The 24,824-nt window shown below is 32.8% G+C and overlaps 1 protein-coding gene across 7 annotated transcripts in view; it reads left to right on the forward strand.

Annotated features, from left to right (window-relative positions):
• Positions 1 to 24,824, forward strand: part of LOC131073782 (uncharacterized) — a 69,742-nt gene that overhangs the window by 41,443 nt on the left and 3,475 nt on the right. For all 7 annotated transcript variants that reach the window (XM_059217068.1, XM_059217064.1, XM_059217059.1 and 4 more), the window contains 6 exons: positions 21,825 to 22,104; positions 22,212 to 23,873; positions 23,961 to 24,026; positions 24,131 to 24,249; positions 24,348 to 24,626; positions 24,711 to 24,800. In XM_059217068.1, the coding sequence (XP_059073051.1) occupies positions 21,840 to 22,104; positions 22,212 to 23,873; positions 23,961 to 24,026; positions 24,131 to 24,249; positions 24,348 to 24,626; positions 24,711 to 24,800 (2,481 nt within the window). In that variant the 5' untranslated portion in view covers positions 21,825 to 21,839. The remainder of the gene's footprint in view (positions 1 to 21,824; positions 22,105 to 22,211; positions 23,874 to 23,960; positions 24,027 to 24,130; positions 24,250 to 24,347; positions 24,627 to 24,710; positions 24,801 to 24,824) is intronic.

Below are 24,824 nucleotides of genomic sequence, written 5' to 3' on the forward strand. Positions count from 1 at the left end.
TCGATGAGCGGCTTCCTTCATTTATCGAAAGTGGCATTCTGCCGAAAACATTTTGCATAGCGCTTTACACGTCATACTCCATTTCGACGAAAACATTCTTTCGGTGAAACTCTTTTTGAGATGCTCGATATGATATCTTGGCCAATAATTTCTTTAGTTTTCACGCTCATGAGAAGATTTCTTTTTTGTTTTAAATATAGTGTTCAACACCTAGTTAATGTAGTTGTGGGTTCAATTGTGTTAAGATATAAGGATATGTCATGGTCATTAGGAAAGGTATCAATGGCAGTATGTCTTTGATTTTCCCAATCAATAAGTTCAGGGTGGATTAGACATAAGAGGTCTTTAGGTTGAGATGTTTCAAGGATATTTAGGGTCTTGATAGAGCTGTCAAAGTTTTCAATATGTATGTCAATGTCTAGAATGGTACTCTCGTCAGAATGATCTTGCGCAAGGAGCTCCTGATCGTCCTCGATTAAGTCCAAGTGAGTCAAATGTGATTCTAATTCAAGTGGGCTAGTTCCTAATGTTTTCTCTACATATATATGGACTACATCGACTCCTACATCTTCTTCAAAGAAATTTTCTTTTGCTGATTCTTCAGAATGATAGGAATCCCATTCCCATTCATTAGAATTTGTCTCACTTGCAGCTTGCAATCTGTAGATTTGTTCATATAGCGTTTGATTTGTTTTCTTTGCTATATATTTTCTTCTTTCATATTCAACTTCTTCTAGACTGAGATTGAGTTCTGTCAACCTTGTTATCAACTCTCCTTGATTTGTACTAGGTTCTTGCTTGTTTTGATTGAGAGTTAATGATGCTTGGGAGGTGCATTTAGTTTGTTTTTCTTGTTGATCAGAAGCTTGCTTCTTTTGCCATTTCATGCTTGCTTGTTCTCGTTGCTTGGCACTTGTTTCTTCCATTTCAATTGCAAGTTGTTCTTGTGTGTTTTCATATTCATCTTATTGTTGGCTAGAGGATGTGTTCTCTGATAGAGTAACTTGTCATACCCTAAGCATGCTTTGTCTGTAGTCTGCTGAGTATTAGGTTGGATACGTTCTGAGATACCTTCTTTTCTTTTTCCTATAGGACCTATTCTAGTGTATCCCATTTTATGAAGGATGTTAAATCCTTTTCCATACTTTTTAGTAGGGTATTCTGACATTGTTGATCTTTTGTTGGACTTCTTCATCTTTGTATAGCCATCATAGCACATCCTTGTCTTTTCTTTCCTCTGATAAGGTCCTAGCACTAACAAATGCTCCATCAAATATTGGAAGATGTTTCACAGTTGGTGGTTGTTTAGAATTTGATGGTTTTCCATAGGATTTTGGAGAAAGTGGTAGTTGTGATAGTGAATATTTTCTGTTCACTCGATCTCTTAACTGCATTTATTTTTCCATACTTGACAAAATTGAGGCAAATGGTTTTTCTTTGGATTGTGTGTTTGAAGATGATGCCTCCCTATTATGAGGAACAATGGCTTCTTGAGTTGGTTTTACATTACTGCAGTATTGGAATGGATTTGAATATGCTAAGATTGTGATTTCCTACGTATTGTAAGGAAATTTTAGGAACTGATGATATGTTGATGGAACATCTTGTATGTCATGTATCTAGGGTCTTCCCAAGAGTATGTTGTATGATAAGTCCAAGTCTATAACTTGGCACACTGTGTCTTTCTGCAAAGGTCCCACTCTGATGGGTAATATCATAGTTCTTTTAAAAGAACACTCTTCTTCATCATATGCTTTGATGGTGATCTTTTTCTGGGGATCAATTGCATCTTCTAAATAACCTAGAGCACGGACAAGACTCTATGAGCAAATGTTTAAGCCATCTCCACCAACTATTAGGACATGTTTAACGTGCATCTTATGAATGAGGACTTCAATATGCAAGGGAGCATTATGAGGATGTTGCAAGGACATGTTGTCTTCTTCGGTGAATGATAAGTAGTGAGGGGTTATGTGTTAGAACTCGGAGGCCACTGATAGGTGGGGGGGTGTGAATCAGTTGTCTATTAATTTTAATCGAAAAATAACTTAATCAAACTTGATGCATGATACCGATAAACCAAACTTAATGTCGGTTGACAGTTTAACAGTTAATTACAGTGTCGGTAAAGTTTAATGCATGAAACAAAAAGACAAATAACATCCACAACACGTAACACATATATTTGTACATGGAAACCCTGTAAGGGGAAAAACCATGGTGGGAAACCTTACCCACAATCAAATGATACTACTATAGATAGTACATGTGTGTACAAATGGGGTCTGCACATGCAGAAAGGCCAAGTGCCTTGAGCTCACTACTCAATCACAAAATGAGAGTTACACTGACTACAACTGGATGGTTAAATCCAACGATAATGTACTACTCAAAATAGCATCTTCATATGCTGGATTCAGTATCGGTTAAGATCTGATTGTCTTCTTTAAAACCTTCCTTTTATCTTCAAATGATGTCTGCGTGAGTATCTCTTCTTATATTCGCATATACCTTATTACATTCCTCTTCCACTACTATGTTAATCTCACAAATGAGATCTTACATATACCAAAACCTAAGACCAAATGTGTAGGTCGGCTTATTAAGAATATTATAATTAAATCAATTACAAATAAGTTAAGATGTGATGCATCATGTCGGCTTAATGCATTTACAATAATAACCAATCAATAAATCATCCCCATAACGTGTCATGCTGATCTGGAATAGATAACGCTTGTCGGTCCATAACCTAGACCAATTTGCCGGTAATAACAAATATGCAAACTCGATTAGACCAATAACCAAATCACCAAAACCAAGTGTTCAAACCATGTCTTCGACATAACAAAGTAATCTTTAGATGATAACAAGTCATCCTCTGTGTCGGTGAACAATATAACCTGTCGGTGAACCAAATACCAGTGACTGTGCATAAGTCATTGAAAATGCCGGTGAACATAACCAAACATCTCTAGAAGGATAGGTGTTGATAAGAGTTGACAAGTGTTGACATCAATGACAAAACCAATACAACACATCCATAATACCAACAATCTCCCCCTTTGGCATTGATGGAAACACAAGATGAAAAAAAACCAAAAATCAAAAACCAACAATCTTCCAAAGAGATCAATTTACCAGAAATCAAAATACATAATATTACTCCCCCAATGAGTAATCTCTCTCCAAAAGATAATGTGTTTTTCCATAGATATCTCTCCCCCTTTGACGTCAAATGCCAAAGCAATACAAATACCAGAACACAAAACCAATAGTTATAGCCAACTACTCCCCATGAGAAGTAGCTCTCCTTCATCAAAGCCGGAAAAAGGTTTCTCTGTTAATTTCTGTTGGTCTGATGCCATTCTCCAACTGTCTAAGTTTCTACCGGTGAGGGTATAACCCCAAGCTTCTCTCTAAGATATTCAAAAGTTTCCTTAGGCAAAGGCTTAGTAAAGATATCTGCAATCTGCTCTTTAGTATTCACATAAACCAATTTCACTTCTTTTGCTTCAACATTCTCTCTCAAAAAATTGAATTTGATAGAAACATGTTTAGTTTTAGAGTGAAATACCGGATTCTTAGATATATCAATTGCTGCCATATTATCATAGTAAATGATTATAGGTTCTTTGCATTTTACCTTTATGTCCTTCAACATTTGCTTAATCCATAATACCTGAGTACAATTAGTTGTTGCTGCAACATATTTTGATTCTGTTGTTGATAATGATGTACAACTCTATTTCTTGCTCAACCATGAAATCAATCTGTTACCAAGAAAGAATGCTCCACTGGTGGTGCTCTTTTTGTCATCTACATCTCCTGCCCAATTTGCATCTGTGTATGCACATAAATCAAAATTTTCATCTTTACGATACCATAAACCAAGATTTGTTGTGCCTTGTAGATATCGAAAAATCCTTTTCGCTGCTAATTCATGATTTTCCTTAGGATTACTTTGAAATCTTGAAACAATACATATTGCATTCATGCATTTGGGCCTTATCTCATCTATGTCCACACACTTTCCCATACATTTTGTAGACACCTAAAATTATCTTCCAAATTTTTTGTTATTGTCAATCTAATTGTCATTATCACTTTTGAACTAACAAAATAGATTTTATATATTTAGTTAATTATCTTAATTTATCTCCTAACGTTAATTATAGAATTTTTATTATTTAATTATTCATCTAATCATTCCTCCAACATTAATAAAATAAATTAGGACTATTTATTCAATTAATCGATATCATTTCTACAGTCTAACCTTAGATAAGTAAATTAAAAAAATATTTATTTGGGCCCATCCTACATTCATGTCGTTAATTCACTGAACTCAATTGATTAATCTCATTAAACACTTACACTAATCAAACCATGATTAATTTAAAATTTATATTTCTCACTAATTTGATTAATTTATTTATCACTCTCACAACTAAAAAAAATTAATCAAAAATAATTTATAATAATAAATTATATACCTTTATTAAATTAATCTTTATTAACGCAGAACGTTCATTTTCCTTGAGAAAGGCGTAGCTGATATTATTTTAAGTAAAATGCAAAGCAGCGCATAGAATGGAATATTGGGGCCTCTTTATGGTAATCATGCTTCCACTCAGCCGACATAATTATTCTCAATTTGAGAAAATTTAGAAAGTCAAAGTTATGGCTTTCACATAGATGAAAAAAATATTCCTCGACAGACTAAAAAGTTATGGCTTCCACATTTACAACTCTGAGGTCGAATCACATGATTACTTACTCTTACTATCTCTTTTAAAGTTTATATCAGAATATATTTTTTCAATCGATGTGCAAGCCATAATAACTTTTGCTTTCGCAATTCTTCCAAATTGAGAATAATTATGTCGTCTGAGACCCTACCCAATAATTTTGGTATGTAAGGATGAGTAGAGCAGAACCCTTGGTTAGGAAATTGGGAGTTCAGGAAGGATGGAAGGAGAATTGCAATTTTTGTTGCTGTTTTAATGTCCATCTTCTAAACAGTTTCAATCCTCATGGAAGGAGAATTACAATTTTTGTTGCTGTTTTACACCTATTTTCTGTTCCATTCTTTGCATTTCTCTACCTTTTTCCAAAGCTTAAATTAGAGTAATGACAATGTCTATCTGTTATTATTATGCTACTGAATTTATCATGGTCTCTGTGTTGTATTTTGACTGACAGATTTAATATAAAGAAGGTTGAATTCAACATTTATGATTTGTTAGTCGCTATTACTAAGAGGGAAAGAGAACAAAATTGAGTGCCACAATTTCCATTCAAACTTAATAGGGTGTCATAATTTCAAAAGGGGTGAATCCATTAAATGAAATTTGCATTCCATGGTAGGAGACATTGTTAAAGGAAAGTAAATTCTTCATGAGAGCACTACCATCTCAAGTTTATATGTTATGAATGTCTTATAAATATTTTACTATATTATTAATAGGTAAATTTGAACTAAAATAATTTTACATGAATCATCTTTTTTGATAATTGTAAATCTCATCTTAATGACCTCTAGTTGTAGCCAAGATAATTTGGTGGTTAAGAAGGATCTTTCATGGTACAGCTTTAATTAAAGTCTTAGCAACACATTTCAATTTCAAATATTTAAATTGGATTCAAGGGTCTCTGACATCCATACAACCATGTTTATAAACTTGATTGCAATGTAGGAAAGAATTTGCAATCACTTACCTTGTCTCGTTTCACTTGACTAAAATAAATTATATGATGTTTTCAACAAATCCAGTATACAATCAACTATAAGAATAAAAGATATATATCATTGATATTTTTTTAACAATCTAAATTCTCCTAACTAAAAAATTCTAACATATAATTTATCTATTTTTTTTGGGTCAGTAACATATAACCTATCTATTACTTTACATAATTTAAATACAATAGATTAATTTAATTAATTCTAAAAAAAAATAGAATAATGTAAATCTGACAATATGTTTTTTAATCTATTGTATCTCCAACATTTAGAATGTAACTAATCGAAATTCAAAATATAACATGAATTTCAGTTAATTAATAACTACTATAAATCTGCATCCTACGTGGAACTAGAAGAGAGGCGTGGAGAAACTCCGTTTTGTCCTTACGTGTTAGAGGGTGCAGCATGGAGGAATGGAGAGGTAAAGAAATCATAGAAAACATTCCAAGAGGAGGAATAGGGGTGCAGTAAATATGGGGAAGTTGAATGCCCTCATTTCTTATGCTTATGATAAATATATAAGACTTAAAACTTGTACTATCCAATAAAGGAATTTGAAGAATAGATGTTTAATCTTGTTCAAGCTGCCATGTTTATTTCTAGATACATTGCAATTTCAAATTGTTTCTGATTATGTTTGAAGATAGTGGCTTTTTGAGTTGCTCAATTCATGCTAACTTAATTCGATTAGTTTTTTTTGTTTTGAGAAAAAATCTTGTTCATTTGTTAGATTGTGTGGTAGTGAGTAGTTTGTCTTAAGAAATAAATTCTTGCAGTTTAGGAGGTTTCTTAGATTAAGAGTTTTAGAGATGTTCAGTTTAAATATTAAGTGTTAAATTAGTTTCGATTAATTGTCAAATTTAGAGTGAAGTTTATAGGAATTAAGATTATATAAAATGTAATTTTTAAAAAATGTATAATAATTTTCTCTCAAATAATATATTTTATTCAATGATATTATTGTTGTTATTTTTCATAATATTATCAGGGCATCAAAGTTGGTTTGAGTGTGACTCCATCATGAGAGTGTTTTTAAGAAAATGAAAGGATCTTAAGAGATGAGCCTCCTAGAATTGTAGAGTATATATAAGAGTAACTAGCTAGTTTAAGAGCTCAAGTTTCTTGAAGTATTTGGGAGGAGGAAAGAAATCCACTTTAAAAAGTATTATTTTCTGTCATTTGGAAGAAAAAACTTTGAGGTTTCAAAGGAAAGGATTCTATAACCATGTGTTCTATTTAGGATGGATTTGAGAAGGTACTATTGTTATTACAATTTATTAGGCCAATGAAATCAACCATCTAAGTATTCAAATGGAAGTTATATATGATGGGATCATCAAAACACATAAAGGAAATATAGGTTCCTTAACATCAACCTTTTTCTATTTTTGTACAACAAGTGTTAGAGCTGGAAAGATCTAAGGGAGCACAGATTGCTACACAAGCAAAGGGATCTAGAGTGGTTTTGAAGCAGTCAACCCCAATCATAGAAGTAAATCAAAGTTAGAAGTAAATCAAAGTTTAAGAGGGATTTGTCCAACCAATATCACTAAAAGTAATCAAGAATGACAAATATGATCACTGAAATTGTTTCAATCATCAAGTGTCACGGTGCCAAAAGAAAAGAAATAAAGGAAATAAATTTTTGAAGAGATTGCTAAAATTATCAAAAAGGCCACTAAAAAATCTTAGTAGCAAAAAATTTGTAGTCAAAGTAAATCACATGCATCGCTAAGGCTACAACTATGCTATATTGTAGGTGACCCCAAAAAATGAAAAAGTGGATAGTAGAAATAAAACTACTAAGGTGTTGAAAGAATCCATTGAAAGATAGTTGATTGAAGCTATTAGTCTGAGAAAAGTTGATCTTAGAAGAAATTGCCCAGCTAAAAAGATGAGATCGTTAGATTTTTGTAGAAGGAGAGATGTACAAACAAAATGATCATAGAACATCACTCTAGATGAAGTGTGGAGCCACTACTAGCAAAAAGGAAAATCACTAAAGGGAAGTATTCATTATGGATATTGTTGGATCATATTATCTAAGGAGGTTGTATTCTTAGTAATCATTGTTGTATAAAATATCGATGTTAAGCATAAAGAGATTGGATGCAAGTTTATGCAATCTATGAAATGGAAGAGTTGCATTCTTTGGTGTTAACACTTTTTTAGGGGTGTTAACCTTTTATTTATGTCTTATTCTATATAGAAGGCTGACAAAAGTTAGAATATGTCATAAGAAAATAGGGTATTATGTATCTCTAAGAGATTGCTTGTGTTAAGCTACCATTGAAGGTGTGTTTAGTTGCATACTTACATTTTCGATGTAAATTTTCATGAGAAATAAAATAAGGTTGTTGTAGTGTTTGGTGAAGTTGTTGAGGATCTTGATATCACAATAGGATAAAAAAGTTCTTTTTGGTTAAGAAGAGGCCATTGACGATAGAGCTGCTTGTTGGAGCAAGGGTCATTATTTTGATTATTCACATATTTTGTTACCATTATTCTACGATTGTCAAGGAAGGATCTCAGTTGAATAAAGATATTTAAATTTTTTGGATTGGAGGTGAGAGGATTTACAGATGTTTGACTAGATCCAAAAGAGATAACAATAGCCTAAGAATGAGGACTCTAGGATAGCAGGTAAACAAAAAGTATGCATATAATAATATTGATATGTAAATGGGCATAGGTAATGAACTTGTATTTTGAGAAAATGTTTCATTGCTAGTAACTTGTGTTAAAAGGTAAAATTGAAAGTTTAATGCAATTCTTATCACACCAAATTTTTGAAGGAGGTGCAAGATTGGTTGTACCCAACACCCTAGGGTTCTTTTTTCATCCAAAGATGGAAACCTCGGCATATGCAAATTTAATTTACCCAAGTGTTTTGTAAGCCCTGTTAAGGCGGGCCTACATAGATTAGTGTGACAATAATTTAGTGTGTATTATGCATAGAAGGTATGTGGCATCAAGTTGTGCAATTATCTAAGATGAATCTTTGATTAAGAGGAGAATGTGACATGGTGTAATCTCAAAGTATGGGACCAAGGTAATATTTACAAGAGAGTTTAACATATCAATGAACCACGTTGATAAAATGATTCCTACATAAATAGTGAGTATAATGGTTGGTCACCCATGTATCTCAATAGATGGATCACTTTTTATATGGATGTAATAATCATTTTTACTATAGGTATAGAAATAGAAGTTAGGATCCTCGAGCACCAATATTGTGACTTAATGGGAGGTGTTGAGGGAAAATGAGTGGATCACACCTAAAACTACAATGGAGTGGTAACCAAGTGGGAAAGAACTCATTGTTAGAGCATACCGATAGTATTATGGGATTTCCAAGGCTCGATCCCTAGAACTAGAAGATATAAGATGCCAAAATATCAATGAAAGAAGTCAAGAAGGAAATTGGAATTGGTAGTTGTGATGGGGGAATGTTGAAAAATATTTATCAAAACTACTGCACTAAATGCATTCACATGCTCATCCTACAACAAAACATACTAAAACAATGAATACATGAAGACTTAGTGGTATGGTTTATCCTTAGCACCTCTATTCACTTTTCTAGGCTTGTTCTTATCAACAAATTTATTGTTTGGTAGTAACTCATGTGCTGCCCATGCTCTTCAATCCCATATGAAGAAGTTCATTTTCCTATTTATTGTCAATAAGCTTGTTACTCACTCTGTTGTGAGTCTATCTCTACGGATCTATCTAGGAGAAGTAGTGTTTCTGATGTAAGTTGTCAAGTTAGAATGTAAGAGCTAAATCTTAGGTGGAAAGTCTAGATAATAGTTTACTTTTATCAATATAGATCTTATGTTTGTTCTCTATTATTTCACCTCCCTCTATTTTCCTACAACTGGTATCAAAGTTGAAAAGATCTAAGGTTTTGATAAGATCTAAGGGAGTTCATATTGCTACACAAGCAAAGGGATATGGAGTGGTTTTGAAGTAGTTAGCCATAGTCATAGAAGTAGATCAAATTTTAAGAGGGATTTTTCCTACCATAGTCACTAAAAGTAATAAGGAATAAGTAGTAGAAACTTTGTAGTCAAAGTGGATCACATGGCCAAGGCTACAACTATGTTATATTATAGGCTCCAAAATATGAATAAGTGGATTAAAAAAAAAAGACAAGCTGCTAAGGTGTTGAATGGAGCCATTTGAAGATAGTTGATTGAAGCTATTAGTTTTAGAAGATTCAATCTTACAAGAAATTTCCCAATTGAAAAGATAAGATCACTAGATTTTTTTTAAGGAAAGATGTGCAAAGAAAATAGTGATAGTACATCACTCTAGATAATGAAGAGTGGAGCCATTGATAGCAAAAAGGAAAATTGTTGGAGGGAAGTATTAAAATTGTGTAAATTATTGGATCATTGTTCTATGAGGATGTTGTAGTCTTAGGGATCAATTTTGTATAAAAGATAGATGTTAATCATAAAGAGATTAAATAAAATTTTATCCAATCAACGAAATGGAAGAGTGACATTCTCTGGTGTTAAATCTACTTTAGGGGAGTTCTTTAGTGGTGTTGTCTTTTTTATTTCTAACTTATTATGTATAGAAAGTTGTCAAAACATAGCTAATGTCATAAGAAAAGAGGGTATTGTGTATCTCTAAGAGATTGCATGTGTTAAGTTGTCATTGAAGGTGTGTTTAGTCATATGCTTGCATTTTCCATAGTAAAGTTGCATGATAAATAAAATGAAGTTATTGAAGATCCTAATATCACAATAGGATAACATCATTGTTTTTGGTCAAGAAAATGCAACTGATAACACTTTCTTGATGGAGGACAATCTTTTGTTTACAAGGGTCATTATTTTGGTTCATTTAAATATTTTGTTACCATCATTCAACCATCGTCAAGGAAGAATCTCAATTTAATAAAGATATTTGAAGGTTTTTGATTGGAGGTAAGTGGATTTACAAATGTTTGAGTAGATCCATAAGAGCCAACCATAGCTAAAGAAGGAGAACTCTAGGATAGGAGGAAAACAAAAAGTATGCATAATTATATTGAGATGTAAATGGGCATAGGTAATGAGATTGTATTTTGGGAAAATGTTTCATTTCTAGTAACCTATGTTAAAATATAAACCTAAAAGTTTGTTCCAATGATTCTCATACCTAATTTGTTATAGGGGGTGCATGATCAATTGTACCCAACACCCTAGAGTTCATTTTTGGCCCAAAGATGGAAACCTAGCCATATGCGAATTTAATTTACCCAAGTGTTTTGTAAGCCTATTGAGTCAGGCCTACGTGGATTAGTGTGATAATCATGTAGTGTGTATCCTCTTATGCATAAAGAGGATGTACAATCAAGTTGTGGAATTATGTAAGCTTGCTGTTGAATTAGAAAAGTTCAATATTTCATTAAGGGGAGAATATGAGATAGTGTAATCTTAAACTATGGGACCAAGGTAATATTTGCAAGAGAGTTTCACATATTGATGAACCATGTAGATCAAAAGGATTACTACATAAATAGTGAGTATAGTGGTTGATTACCCATGCATCTTGATAGATGGATCACTTTTTATTTGGATGCAATAATAATTTTTAATAAAGTTACATAAAAAGAAGCTAGAATCCCCATGCACCAATATTCTAACTCAATGGGAGGTGTTCAGAAAAATTGAGTGGATCACAACTAAAACTAAAATGGACTGTTAACCAAGCGGGCAAGAGCTCATGGTTAGATCATCCCAATAGAATCATGGAATTTCCTAGGTAGGATCTCTAGAATAAGATGCCAAAACATCAATGTAATAAGTCAAGAAGGAAATTGGAATTTTTAGTTGTGATTAAGGGGGAGTGTTGAAATTTATTAATCATAATTACCACACTAAATTCATTCACATGCTCATCCTACAATAAACCAGGTTGAAACATTTAATACATAAAAACTTGATGATTTGACTTATCCTAATTATCTCTACTCACTTTTCTAGGATTGTTCTTATTAACAAATTTATTGTTTGGTAGTAACCCATGTGTTTGTCATGCTCTACAAACCCATCTATAACACCTCTTATATCTATCTATCTATCTATCTATCTATCTATCTATCTATCTATCTATATATATATATATATATATATATATATATATATATATATATATATATATATATATATATATATATATATGTTGCCAATAAGCTTGCATTTCTACTCACTCTTTTGGGAGTCCATCTCTATAGATCTGTTTATTAGAAGTAGTGTGTTTGGTGGAATCTGTCAAGTCAAAATGTAAGAGCTAAATCTTAGATGGAAAGTCTCCATATTATTTTCTCTAATCAATGTAAATATTATGTTTGTTCTCTATTATTTCACCTCCCTCTATTTCCCTACAATTGGTATCAAAGATGGAAAGATCTAAGGGAGTGCATATTACTACACAAGCAAAGGGATATAGAGTGGTTTTGAAGCAGTTAGCCACAATCATAGAATCAGATCAAAGTTTAAGAGGGATTTGTCTAGGAACAATCAGTCAAAGTAAAATTAATAATGCTAAATATGATCATTGAAATTATTTCATTCATCAAGTGTCAAGGTACCAAAAGAAAAGAAAGGAAGGGGATGAAAATTTGAAGAGATTGTTGAAATTGTTAGAAAGGCTACCAAAACAACTTAGTATTAGAAACTTTGTACTCAAAATGGATCACATGGCTGAGGCTACCAATATGATATATTGTAGGCCCAAAAATATGTACCAAGGTGTTGAATGAAGCCATTTAAAAATATTTGATTGAAGTTATTAGTCTAAGAAGATTCAATCTTACAAGGAATCACTTAGTTGAAAAGATGAGATCACTAGATTTTTTAGAAGAAGGAAAGATGTACAAACAAAATGGTTGTAGTAAATCACTCTAGATGAAGAAGTGTGGATCCATTTCTAGAAAAAAGGAAAATCATTAGAGGGAAGTATTTATTGTGGAGATTTTTGGCTTGCTATTGTATGAGGAAGCTACAATCTTGGGGATTGATGTTGTATTCAAGATAAATGTTAAGAATAAAGAGAATGGATGCAATTTTATGAAATATATGAAATAGAAGAGTGACATTATTTGGTGTTAACTATACTTTAGGGGAGTGCTCTAGGGGTGTTGTCTTTTTCATTTCTAACTTATTTTGTATAAAGGTTATCAAAAGTTACATCATTTCATAAGAAAAGAGGGTATTCTAATCTCTAAGAGATTGTGTGTGTTAAGTTTCCATTGAAGGTTTTTTTAGTTGTATGCTTGTATTTTCCATAGTAAATATGCATTGGAAATAAAATAAAGTTATTGTAGTGTTTGGTGAAGCTATTGCAGATCTTGATATCACAACAGGATAACATTGTTGTTTTCGGTCAAGAAGAGGCCATTGACTATTTCTACTTGCAAGAGGACAATCTATTGTTTAGAATGATTATTGTTTTAGTTTAGAGTGACATGGCCTGTCTAATACAAAAACTCCTAAGGGTAAGTAATTTCCTTGAAACATTTTAAAATATGTAACTTCAACTAAAACCCTTAGTGTCACCATGATAAAACATAAATATTTTCATATTTTCTCATTAGTATAGTTACTAGGTGAAAATTAACATGATGATGGTTATTTAATGTTGTATCATTGACACACATAGTATTCTGGTTATGTAGTGGGAGATTCATTATCTTTAAGGTCTTCCTATCAGAGGCTTCCACAGCTATAAAGTTTTTGGTTTGCATATGATTATATTCAATAATTACTTAATTGGAAAATATAAGTGCATTATATCCATAAACAAAAAGGAAATATTAGATACCTATTGGGTTGGACTTGGGACTTGGTCATGGATGTTTATTTGGTGGCTTCAAGTTCTAGGAAGATTCAATCAATCCCTTACCCTTTTTAAGTTTAAGATGGTTAAAAACCACTATTAGTGGTTCAATATTAAGTTTTAGGTACTATCATAAAAATTTCCTTTGAACCATCTAGGTCATTATGTTGAGGTTGTTGTTTCCTTGAGTTTTTTTTTCATTTGTTTTTCACAACCTATGACTAAGAAACCAACTAATGATATTAGCATACAAAACTTTGTGCACCCTTGTCCCAAGGTCAAAATATATGCTATGATACTAAATTTCATAACTAACTTAAAATTCAATAAAACTTAATTTTTATAGATGACATATTTAATTTTCTCAAACAATATAATTGAGAAAAAATTGACTCAAATATTAAGTCATGCTATGTAGTACATATCAATTCAATAAAATGAGATGCCCATAAACTCATGTATTTTAATTGGGAAAACTATACAATACAAATATTTGTATGAACTAAAATTTGATTAAAATTCCATTATTACAAGAAATTATATCTTGTGTGTTCTCCCTATTGACAAGTTGGTTCTTCAACCTTAGCTTGCTAATGGTTTCAACTAGGGTGCAATGTGATCCAAATAGGTTGATGCAAATCCTTACCCATCATTCAAGGTGCATATTTAAGAGATGCCAATTACACTAACATATCATGCACAAGGTAATAACTAATAACCTTGACCCATAAGGAGGTTTTCCTAGCTTTATTGATCTAGGTAACCAATTCCCAAAATTGGGAATGTTAAGGATTCAACCATGGGGATTAACTTACACTCTTAATTTTTCTATTATTCTTTTAAGCTTCATTTTCCCCTATAATCCAAAAGATGGGTAGGGTAGACTGATTATTAGGGATAGCTCTATAAAATAGAAAAATGGACTTGATATAAGGAATATGTTGAAACTTGATTGGTTTGGGAAGAGGAACGTGGTATTCTCTACATTCTTAAGGTCTACCTTATAAACTAGCATTCATCCTATGAAAACTATGTAGTGCATGACAAGGAATGGATGGTGGAGTGATTTAACTTGCAATGAGACTTGAATTAGATAATTTTCCACTCCACTCATCTAGACATTAATAGGTAAAGTGCATCATGCTAAGATTTATTATAGTTTCTTGTTAATATGAGTATTTCATAACTATATATTAGAGTGGATCCTACTTGTCTTAATCCTTTTGGTTAGATTATAAGCTGTACTCATTTTCTTCACAATTTTTCCATCTAAAATAACCACCATTTCCTAATATTAAAATAATATAAATATATTAAAGATTCTATAATTTAAACTACCTGTATCAATATCACACCTAATTTTAATTCCCGTAATAGATGTTACATAGTAAATCATTTTAGATGTCTTTTTTTTATAATTCAGAGCTGAAGCGGTATTTTTTAGCTTTTCCCTGGTGCTAATAACCAAACAAGTATACTCAAACCCAAGACCTCTCATTTAGGAGGCTCGCAGCTAATTGTTGCATTGTAGGGTCATCCCAAATCATTTTAGATGTTATTACAATATAGAAAGTTAAAAAATATTTATTTCTTTAATTTCCATATTCATTATACTCAAGTGGAAAATGATATAGGACAATGATGGTTTCAATTTAAAATAAACCTATAGGGGTCGAATCCATTCTATTAGAACCAATAAAGTGGAGTACATCCTTTTCTAGGTAGATTTGTAAAAAAGATTAAATAATACAAATGAAAGATGAATTTTTTTTTGTTATAGTTAAAGATTTTAAATAGTATAAATACTACACTAAATAGGCCATAATAGAATTAGTATGCCTAAGAAATCACTAGGTGAGTGAGGAAACTCACTAATAAGTGAACTAAGTGTTTATGACATCTAGGTTTAATTAATGCACAAATAAACCATCAATTTAGTCATCACTCCAAATGATAAACCATAATAAAACCAAAATAATGAGAAACAAAGAATAAAGTATATTTCTATAGGCATAACATCTAAATACCAAGTCAAATCAATATCCTAAATATTGGAGGGTATATCCTATGTACTAATAACACTTTTTTGTTCAAACGAAGTGCAAAAGAAGAGGAAACAAACCTATAACTAGGTGTTCAACTAAACCTTGGTGCTTGGAGAGACTTCAAACTAATCACCAAATGCACAAATATATATTTATGTACCTTTTATTCTTTCCATATAGAGAAAAAGATGCCCCTTTTGACTAGTGAAATGCCCATTTATTTCTCCCTTTTGTTTTCTTCTATGCCTAATTAATTATTGGTTATCACCAAAATGCATAACATTCCCCCATGAATTTCCATTCCATGTAAAACAGATCAGGCCATTTATTCTTCTTATCATCCCTCTCAACAAGGCCATAACATTTCCTATCTTACAGTTTTCCTATCACACTTCTTTCTTTGATTTGTTTCTTTATTTATTTTTGGATTTAATTTTTTATGTTTCCATCTTTCATGGGTCAATGGAAATGAATAGTGCTTTTAATTTATTATTCATTTTCTTCTTCTTATTGATCAATAAATTCCTCTTATTTAATTTTATTTTTAATTCATCTTTATGCATTTATGTTTAATCTTGTATATATAAAAATCAATTAGTATTGGTCTATATCCTAGGTTGTTAGAACTTGAACCAAAATTATTATCATTCTTCAATAATATAAACAAAAAGTATTTAAGTGATCAATGTATCAATTGAGTGAGAATCTAGGTTCTTGAGGTTACATGTATCATATGGACAATCCTTGCAATTTATGGGTAAACAAATAATTTCATAACATACTATATATTTGACACTTGGTTAGCGGAGTCCATGGTTAGGCCATTTTTTGTTTTATTAACGGTAACATGGATTTTAAAAGGGCCGAAACCCTTACACAATAAGAAGGATAAGCATTAAGCACATTAGAGAAAAAAAAGCATCTAAAAGGACCAAATGTGATAAGTTACACAAAGAAAGAAACTACAAACCCAAACAAACAACCAAGTCACTTTAGGGTTGTTTAAATCTAGATTATTTGAACAATTTTTGTTTTACAATAGGATTTTTTTTTGGAAACTACATAAGACCAAAAGTGGGTTCATCAAGCAAACTTGATCTCATGAGAGAGATATCTATAGTGTTAAGAGCATTCCCTTCATAATTAACAAATTTTTGAGTTTTAGTAGATGAAATAGCTTCAAAAACAACATGCATTTGTTCCCTTTTCCTCCACACAAATTGGTTTTCCATGTTACATGGGCAATTTGTAATACCATGGCCCACTTTGCAGCAATTGAGGAAGATCATAGTATAGTTTTCAGGCTTAATTTGATACACCCATACACCAAGTTTGAAAGAAAAGTTAATATTAGAAGGGGTCTTATTTCTTTTAGACATATGAGCATAGATTCTAGAAAACAACAAACACTTTTTTATTTTATTGATTTGATTAGTAGCAAAGTATTGTCAAAAAAAGAAATTTCTATAAGCATAAAAACCTCTTCATCCCAATATTCCAAAGGAAAATTTAGAAATCTAATCCAAATAGGAAATTTGAAGGAGTCTTGTTTTAAATTGTTATAGCCAAGAGGCCATTTTTAAGACATGCCATTTTACCCCATAAAAAAAGGACCTTCCAGTAGATCCTAAGAGCAGTCATCAAGGTTAGAAATGGAAAAGAAGAAAACTTTATTTAACAAAGAGAATACCTCAACTCGGCCCCTTAAATTTTATTTTAAAAGAATTCATCTTCTAATAGCATCTTGATATTGGTGTGATTGCCACAAAATCTCCCATTGAGCAAGATCTCAAACCATACAATTGACTTAGTATTAAGGGAGTCAAGGATAGAAATTTGAATATATGCCCCACAACCATGACCTAGATAGAGATAATATCATTAGAACAATACTCACCAAAAGGCAAATTTAACAACATAGAACACTTGTGTTCAACAACCATACTAGCGCACTCGACATCGACATCATTGATGTAGGTATTTTGCATAATAGTATCAAGCTCAAAAGTATGCAAATATGAGAAGGGATCATCAAACATTATCATACCACAACCAAAAGATGGAGATGTCACTATAGAGGGACTCGAGTAAGACTATTGGGTGAAATCATTCCCAACTAAAGTTATCATATTAATAGAACAAAACCTTATATTAAGACTAACATAAAAAAGAAAGGTGTAGAAGGAAAAGAAACCTTCTCATAAATAGATTCAAACAAATCTTTAATATCTCTATTTATAGAGCATAAAAATCCCCCAAGACTTGGACATGACCCATAACCCTCACTTCATCTAAACTTATTGAAAACCCAAAGTAAGCCATCTCATGGGGAAGAGCCACAAAAAGATGAACTTGATGGAGTGTTGAAACATCAAATATGAGAAGGAGGAATCCCTTTCATATCCCATGAATTTTGACTACATCCAAACACTACTTGATGTCCTCATGCACCTGCTTCTATCAAGCCTCTAAGAGAATGTCCAAATATAGCTCATCCACCTCAAACAAATAGTTCATAGGAAATCATCAAATTAAGTTCCATGATTACCTTCAACATCATCGAAAGCTCCATCTCCACTATCCATCCTCAAAAGGGTTGACATCTGTATTGTCACCATCCTCATCTCCATTGTATGTTTCTTCTAAAATATCCACACTCTTGAAATGTGTAACTTCCCTTGTTCCCACACCCACTCCTACCATTGCAACAATGCCCATGTATAATTCCATGCATTAATTTTTTGAGAGAGAGAGAGAGAGAGAGAGAGAGAGAGAGAGAGAGAGAGAGATATTTGTGTCTCCAGAAGATCTCTTCTTTTGATAGAATCTTTTCATACTCAGAAAGTAGTGATTTTTCTTTAAGGAAGAGATGTTCATCTATCCCCTTCTCAAGAACTTCCTTGTTAACATCCTTAAGATCCTTTTCTATTAAGAGTTTCTTGTCAAAGATGTTCCCAAAGTTCTCCCTATTCCACTCCAAGAGCTTCCTTTTGATAAGCTTCAGCTTGTTTTCCATAATAAACATTTTCTAGCCTGAGAAAACTAAATCATTCCACCAATGTTCAATTAGGTTGATGATGTTATCATCCCTAAACCACATGCTTTCAAATTTGAAAGGGCAGTTTCTAGGGGAGTGGTCTGTCAAGATGTTAAGTTGAAGTGGAAAGTGGTCTGAACTAGATAAAGGTAGGATCTCTGCTTCCATGGTGTAGTTGAGCTCCAAAAGCCCTCCATGGATAAAAAATCAAGTTTTTTCGCAATATTGCAGAAACCTATCCTTCTATTGTTCCATGTAAAGGCGTTCTCTGCCATCTGAATTTCCAATAGAGAATTCCTAATGATCCAATTATTGAAGTCCACAGCCGTTGGGGGTAGCTTGATACTGCCTCCCCTTTTGTCTTTTATCTTAGTGATGACATTGAAATCTCCACCAATGATACACACTTCACTCGGGTGATTATGAAGGAAGGCCTCAAGTTTCAACCAAACCAGAGCTTTGTCCCTATTCTGGATAGGACCATATACATTGATCAGATTAAATCTTAACTTATTTTTATAGCAAGCTACTACTCCACCTATCCAATTATGTTTTATCTCTAATTGTGAGAATGAGGAGAATCTAGGATACAAGATGATTGCCAAGCCCCCTAAAGCCCCCATGGCTGTGGAATGCTTCAGTGTTAACCATACTAGCATGCTCGACATCGACATCATTGATGTGGGTAGTTTGTATAATAGTATCAAGCTCAAAAGTATGCAAAGATGAGAAGAGATCATCAAAAACTATCATACCACAACCAAAAGATGGAGATGTTGCTATAGAGGGACTTGAGTAAGACTATTGGGTGAAATCATTCCCAACTAAAGTTATTGTATTAATAGAACAAAACCTCATATTAAAAATAACATAAAAAAGAAAGGTGTAAAGCGACAAGAAATCTCCTCACAAATAGCTTTATGTAAATCTTTAATATCTCTATTTATAGAGCATAAAAATCCCCTAGGACTTGGATAGGAACCATAACCCCACTTCATCTAGACTCATAGAAAACCCAAAGTGAGCCACCTCATGGGGAGGAGCCACAAAAAGATGAGCTTGATGGAGAGTTGAAACAACAAATATGAGAAGGAGGAGGCCCTTTCATAGCCCATAAATTTTGACCACATCCAAATACTACTTGATGTCATCATGCACCTACTTCTATCGAGCCTCTAAGAGAATGTCCAAATATAGCTTATTTACCTCAAATAAATAGTGGCACCATTCATCCTTCACAGGAAATTGTCAACGTAAGTTCCACGATTACCTTCAACATCATTGAAAGCTCCGTCTCCACTATCCATGCAAGAGGAATACACCATAGTCAATCACCTTCTACCTCATTAGAATATTCATCTCGATTGCCCAAAAAAGATGAATATGGAATAGTGACTACCTTTGCCTTCACTATGGTTTTTGTTGCTTCAATTTTTTTCTTCTCAAGACTCTATTTTAGACTACACCTAGAGAGGGCCATCCTCTTTGTATTCAAAAGGGGAAATTAATCGATTCACCATCTTCGACACCTTCATCCTCAAAAGGGTCGACATCTGTAGAGTCACCATCCTCATCTCCATTGTGTTTTTATTTTGAAACATCCACACTCTTGAAATGTGTAGTGCAAAAAAAACTTCCCTTGTTCCCACACCCACTCCCACCATTGTAATAAGGCCCATATATAATTCTTCTTCATTTCTTGCTTGTCATTGACTTTTTGAATCCCAAAAGTTTCTTGAAATTGCATTGACCATATGATATTTCAACTTTTCTCAATATAAGCACAATCTAGATAACCTTGCACCTTGAATATCGAATATCCACAAAATTCCTTACAAAATTCACCAATTAGTGATTAGTCCAACTAGTCAAAAACATATTTCATGCATTAATTTTGATAGATAAAATAAGTAATAATAACATTCATTAATAGTAAAATTATTGAATCATAAAGACGCCTACACAAACATACACTTAATTGAATAACATTTAATGAATACAAGTTCCACCCCTAGTCTAAATTACAACTAGTCTAGGTGTCTCAAAAGAAAATAAAGGGGTTCCTAGGGGATGTGAAAACCATACCTAGACTTCAAAACTTTAACTTCAAGACCTCCCATGACATCATTTCATTAGCATTGTCTTGAATTTCGGTATGATATTAATTCATCATTTACTATAGATAGGTGGATAATGCTCAAATATTCATTACTTTTCATTTTAATATTAGACTAGATCTCTATGTTTGTTGAGGATTTGTATATCTTCTTTTATCATTTTTGTCAAATCTATAACAATTGACATAATTCTCACTTTGCATTTCTAAAGGAGAATTTTTTTTTCATTTAGTATATAATCAAACGTTTTGATATTTTACATCAAAGAATACTTTTATACAACATTTAATAAAATATTTTCGCAATTTGATAACTTAAAAGCTATCAATTGCCATATCTATGCTTCCAAACTTCAATTTGAAAACTTATTAAGATAAATATTTTTATATGTAGAAAAAAACTTATTTTCTGTATATATGCTTACAAAATCATATTTAAAATGGAAAGAAGAAAAATAACACACATAATAACTTGATCTTATGTTTAATTCTCAATGAAAAAAAAAACATGGATTTCTACATTATGTGAAATATTTTAATAAATAATAAATAAATTGATGATAGAATTATTTTGATTTTAAACTCTTATTATTATATTTAATCTTTGAAAATTAAAAAGCTTCATTATTTTTGTGAACTCATTAATATATTTATGTATTTTTATCATAATAAAATCTTCCACAACTTGTGACTCTTGGATTAAGGATCTCTTTTAATTCATTAGTCATATCGCTTCATGGTTGAAAGTGACGAAAATATTAGACGAGGGAGATTTATGAAATGTAGAAAGAAATGACACCAGAAAATGTTAGAAGAAATGATTGAAAGTGACGAAAATATGTTACATGAATGAAAAGTGTCGTCTCCGCTACTCTTCTTTTCTAACGCGGAAGAGATATATATAAATTTTATACTAAATCGAGTAGTAATATAGTTTTCCTTTGTTCTTATTATTAATTGAGTGAAATTCAATATTATTATAGCATGCTCTTTCTTCTTGAAGTTCAAAGTTATTTGACTGTTTTAAATATTGTGTAGGAGAAACAGGAAACCATGCCGACCAAGTTGAAGTTCAAGATATTATATTTTAGAGATGCAATGCCAAATGGGTACCGTTTGGCCACGGTTGAAGAAGTTAGAAATAATTTGGACACCCTTAAATTCGGTGGATATGAGGGTGTATTCCGTCTTTTGGACGGTCGCCTCTTGTTGCCTGACTATCGACTTGAACATGCTTTCCTTTTTTTGGATTGCTCGGTGGTGGTGAAGGAAAAAGAGCGAGACGAGGATGCAGGCCTTTGGAAGAAAAAATGGTCAGGTATTACGAGGGATTAATTGTAGGGGTTATTCATTATTTCAGTTTGTATTGTCTGTTATAAATTCATATCGCTTTATATAATTATCTTCTTTAATGTGATATTACAGCTTGTTATCCATCAACTGGTGATTTGTTGAGAAAGCAAGTCTATGATGGAATTATTCTCTCTCAACAAGGGAGACATACTGCAATGGCCATTGCTTCCCTCCATGCAGATGCAGAAGTTATTTATTGGCTGCTCAAAACTACAAACCGAATAGAGCTCCAAGGTTTTACAAATTTGCTCAATTCAAAGGAGTTAGATTTTCTGAAATATTTCGCATTGAGACAAGATAGATTTTCTGCAAATTTGTTCGAAAGTTTGTCGGCTTCTGAGTTTCCACTACAGTGGCCACTTGAACATGATCATTTTCTACTTAGTGATTTTTCTATGATTAAGTACTGTAAGACTGAACGCCTTGTTTATGTTGAATTGTTGGTAGAGATGTACTCTACTAATATTGTTCACTACAAAGGTAGAGATGGTGTGTCCCTTTTGGATCAAGTTACACAAAAAGCTATAAATGACAAAGATTGGATACCCGTATTGACAAAGCTCTTGTCGGTATCTCAGCATTCTGTAGAAAATCAGGTTTCTAAAATTAAGCATCGCTTTGGAGACATTTTTATTGAGGCAATTGAAAGAGGGCATGCTCAACTTGTAGAAGATTTATTAAAATTGAAAGATGATTACATTGAACAACTCACTACAGCTGTCTGTCTGGAGGTTGCAGCAGAGATCGTATGTAAAGGCTATCTGCAATGCCTGCCTGATTTCTTAAATTTGTTAAAGCAAAAAGTTGGAAATGAGCTCCCACAAGACGAGCACGGAAAGACACTCTTTCATTATGCAGCCGATTCAGAAAATGAAAAAGTCTTCCAATTGCTTGTTGAGACATATCAAGATATGTACACAGAGAGAAAAAGGGATAAATGGGGAAGAAACATTCTTCATTGGGCAGCACTCAACGGACAAGCCGACTTTTGCAAGGATTGCGTGGATGATTGGCAGTTAAAAGTAGATGCCAAGGATAGTTTTGGCCGGAATTCATTACATTTGGCAGCTCAAGGAAAGAAGGGACACCTTGTTGTGGATTATTTAGTGGAATCATCCTCAGTGGACTTAATTTATGTAAGGGATGATGAAGGAAGAACACCCTTGCACTTGGCATCTGCAAAAGGCAACATTGAAATGGTTTTGAAACTACTATATTTCAGTGCAGAAAACGCTTCTCAAGGGATACATTACATTCAGCAAGTCGATGGCTTGGGGAAGACCGCATTGCAAATGGCAGCACGTGGAGGCCATACGCGTATTGTGCGGCTATTATTGGATAGAGGATGTGATCCCTTATCAGAGCGTGATGCCAATGGAAGCACAGCATTGCACTATGCCGTTCAAGCAAGAGATGCAGAGGCTGCATTGGCCATATCGCAGAGCCTCCTAAATAAATATGAGAATGAAAGTAAAAAAAAATCACTTCTGTTGTGGGCCTCAGCAGGCGGCATTGGCACTGCAGAGGAAACAGAAGGGGTAGATCCTTTGGTTAAGGATTTCTTTTTACAGGAGAAGGCAAGAGATGATATGAATTTGTTGCAGGCAGCAGCAAAGACTAAGAATGCAGAAATGGCCTGGGAGCTTCTAAATAGAGGTGCCCGTATGGCAGATCTTGACTATTATAGAAAAAGAGAAGATGATGGAGATGAACAAATAAGGAATGCAAAATTGGGTAAGCAATTTTACGTTATCATTCTTCTTATTGTAATATAATTTCGCAGTTCTTTTTTACATTTTGATTATTAATTTATGGTGACAGTAATAAGACAAATAGATATAGCAAAGGAGCACGGACAAGATAAACCAAGCCTGAAGGATAATCTCGGTAATTTATATGAATTTATAGTTTCAGTTTTCAATTGATCTATTTAATGTGGATCCTACCAGATCGACCGAATATAAAACAAAACATTTGTTCAATTTGTGTAGAAAGAAATGTTTTAGCCGAAGGTCTAGCTGCTCTATTTTTGAATAGATTTATAGAATCTCCAATCACAGTGGGCATTTCTGGTGAATGGGGAATGGGAAAATCCAGCCTCATGATTCAGGTGCGTTTTACTTTTGGTATAGAAATAAATTTCAGTTTTCAATAAGTACTTGTTTCATGATAACGAAAAACTTAAATCCTTCCAACTTGCACATGTAGACCGAAAGCATTCTGTTGATGGCAGCCTCTCAGTTGTCATTTCCAAATCTCCTCCGTTCTGAAAAATTTGTTGGAGCAGAGAAGATATCATTGAGTACTAGAGGTCGAAAGATATATGCAAGAATGAAAATCGCCATGAACAAATTAGTCTCATACAGCGAAAATGATAATCTGTGGGATGATGATTCATTTCTCGTTTTCCTTCTCCGTCGCCTCCCTCCAGCAATTTACCTTAGAATAAACAAGATATACAAATTGTTAACATCCAGCGAGTCAAAGGTATGTTTTAGATATATTTTTCTTATAAATTTGTGCAGTTTAACAAAAATTATTATAATATCATAATTCATTCATTTTGAACAGATAGGACTGCTGGAATTCTTGAAGGAATATCATCCCCAACGCCATGCCATTTATAAGTCCCTTGCATGCATGGATATTCATAATCGAATGGTGAGTTGAAATTAAAGATTTTAA

Source organism: Cryptomeria japonica, chromosome 1 (assembly GCF_030272615.1).
Source record: "Cryptomeria japonica chromosome 1, Sugi_1.0, whole genome shotgun sequence".
Classification (NCBI taxonomy): Eukaryota; Viridiplantae; Streptophyta; class Pinopsida; order Cupressales; family Cupressaceae; genus Cryptomeria; species Cryptomeria japonica.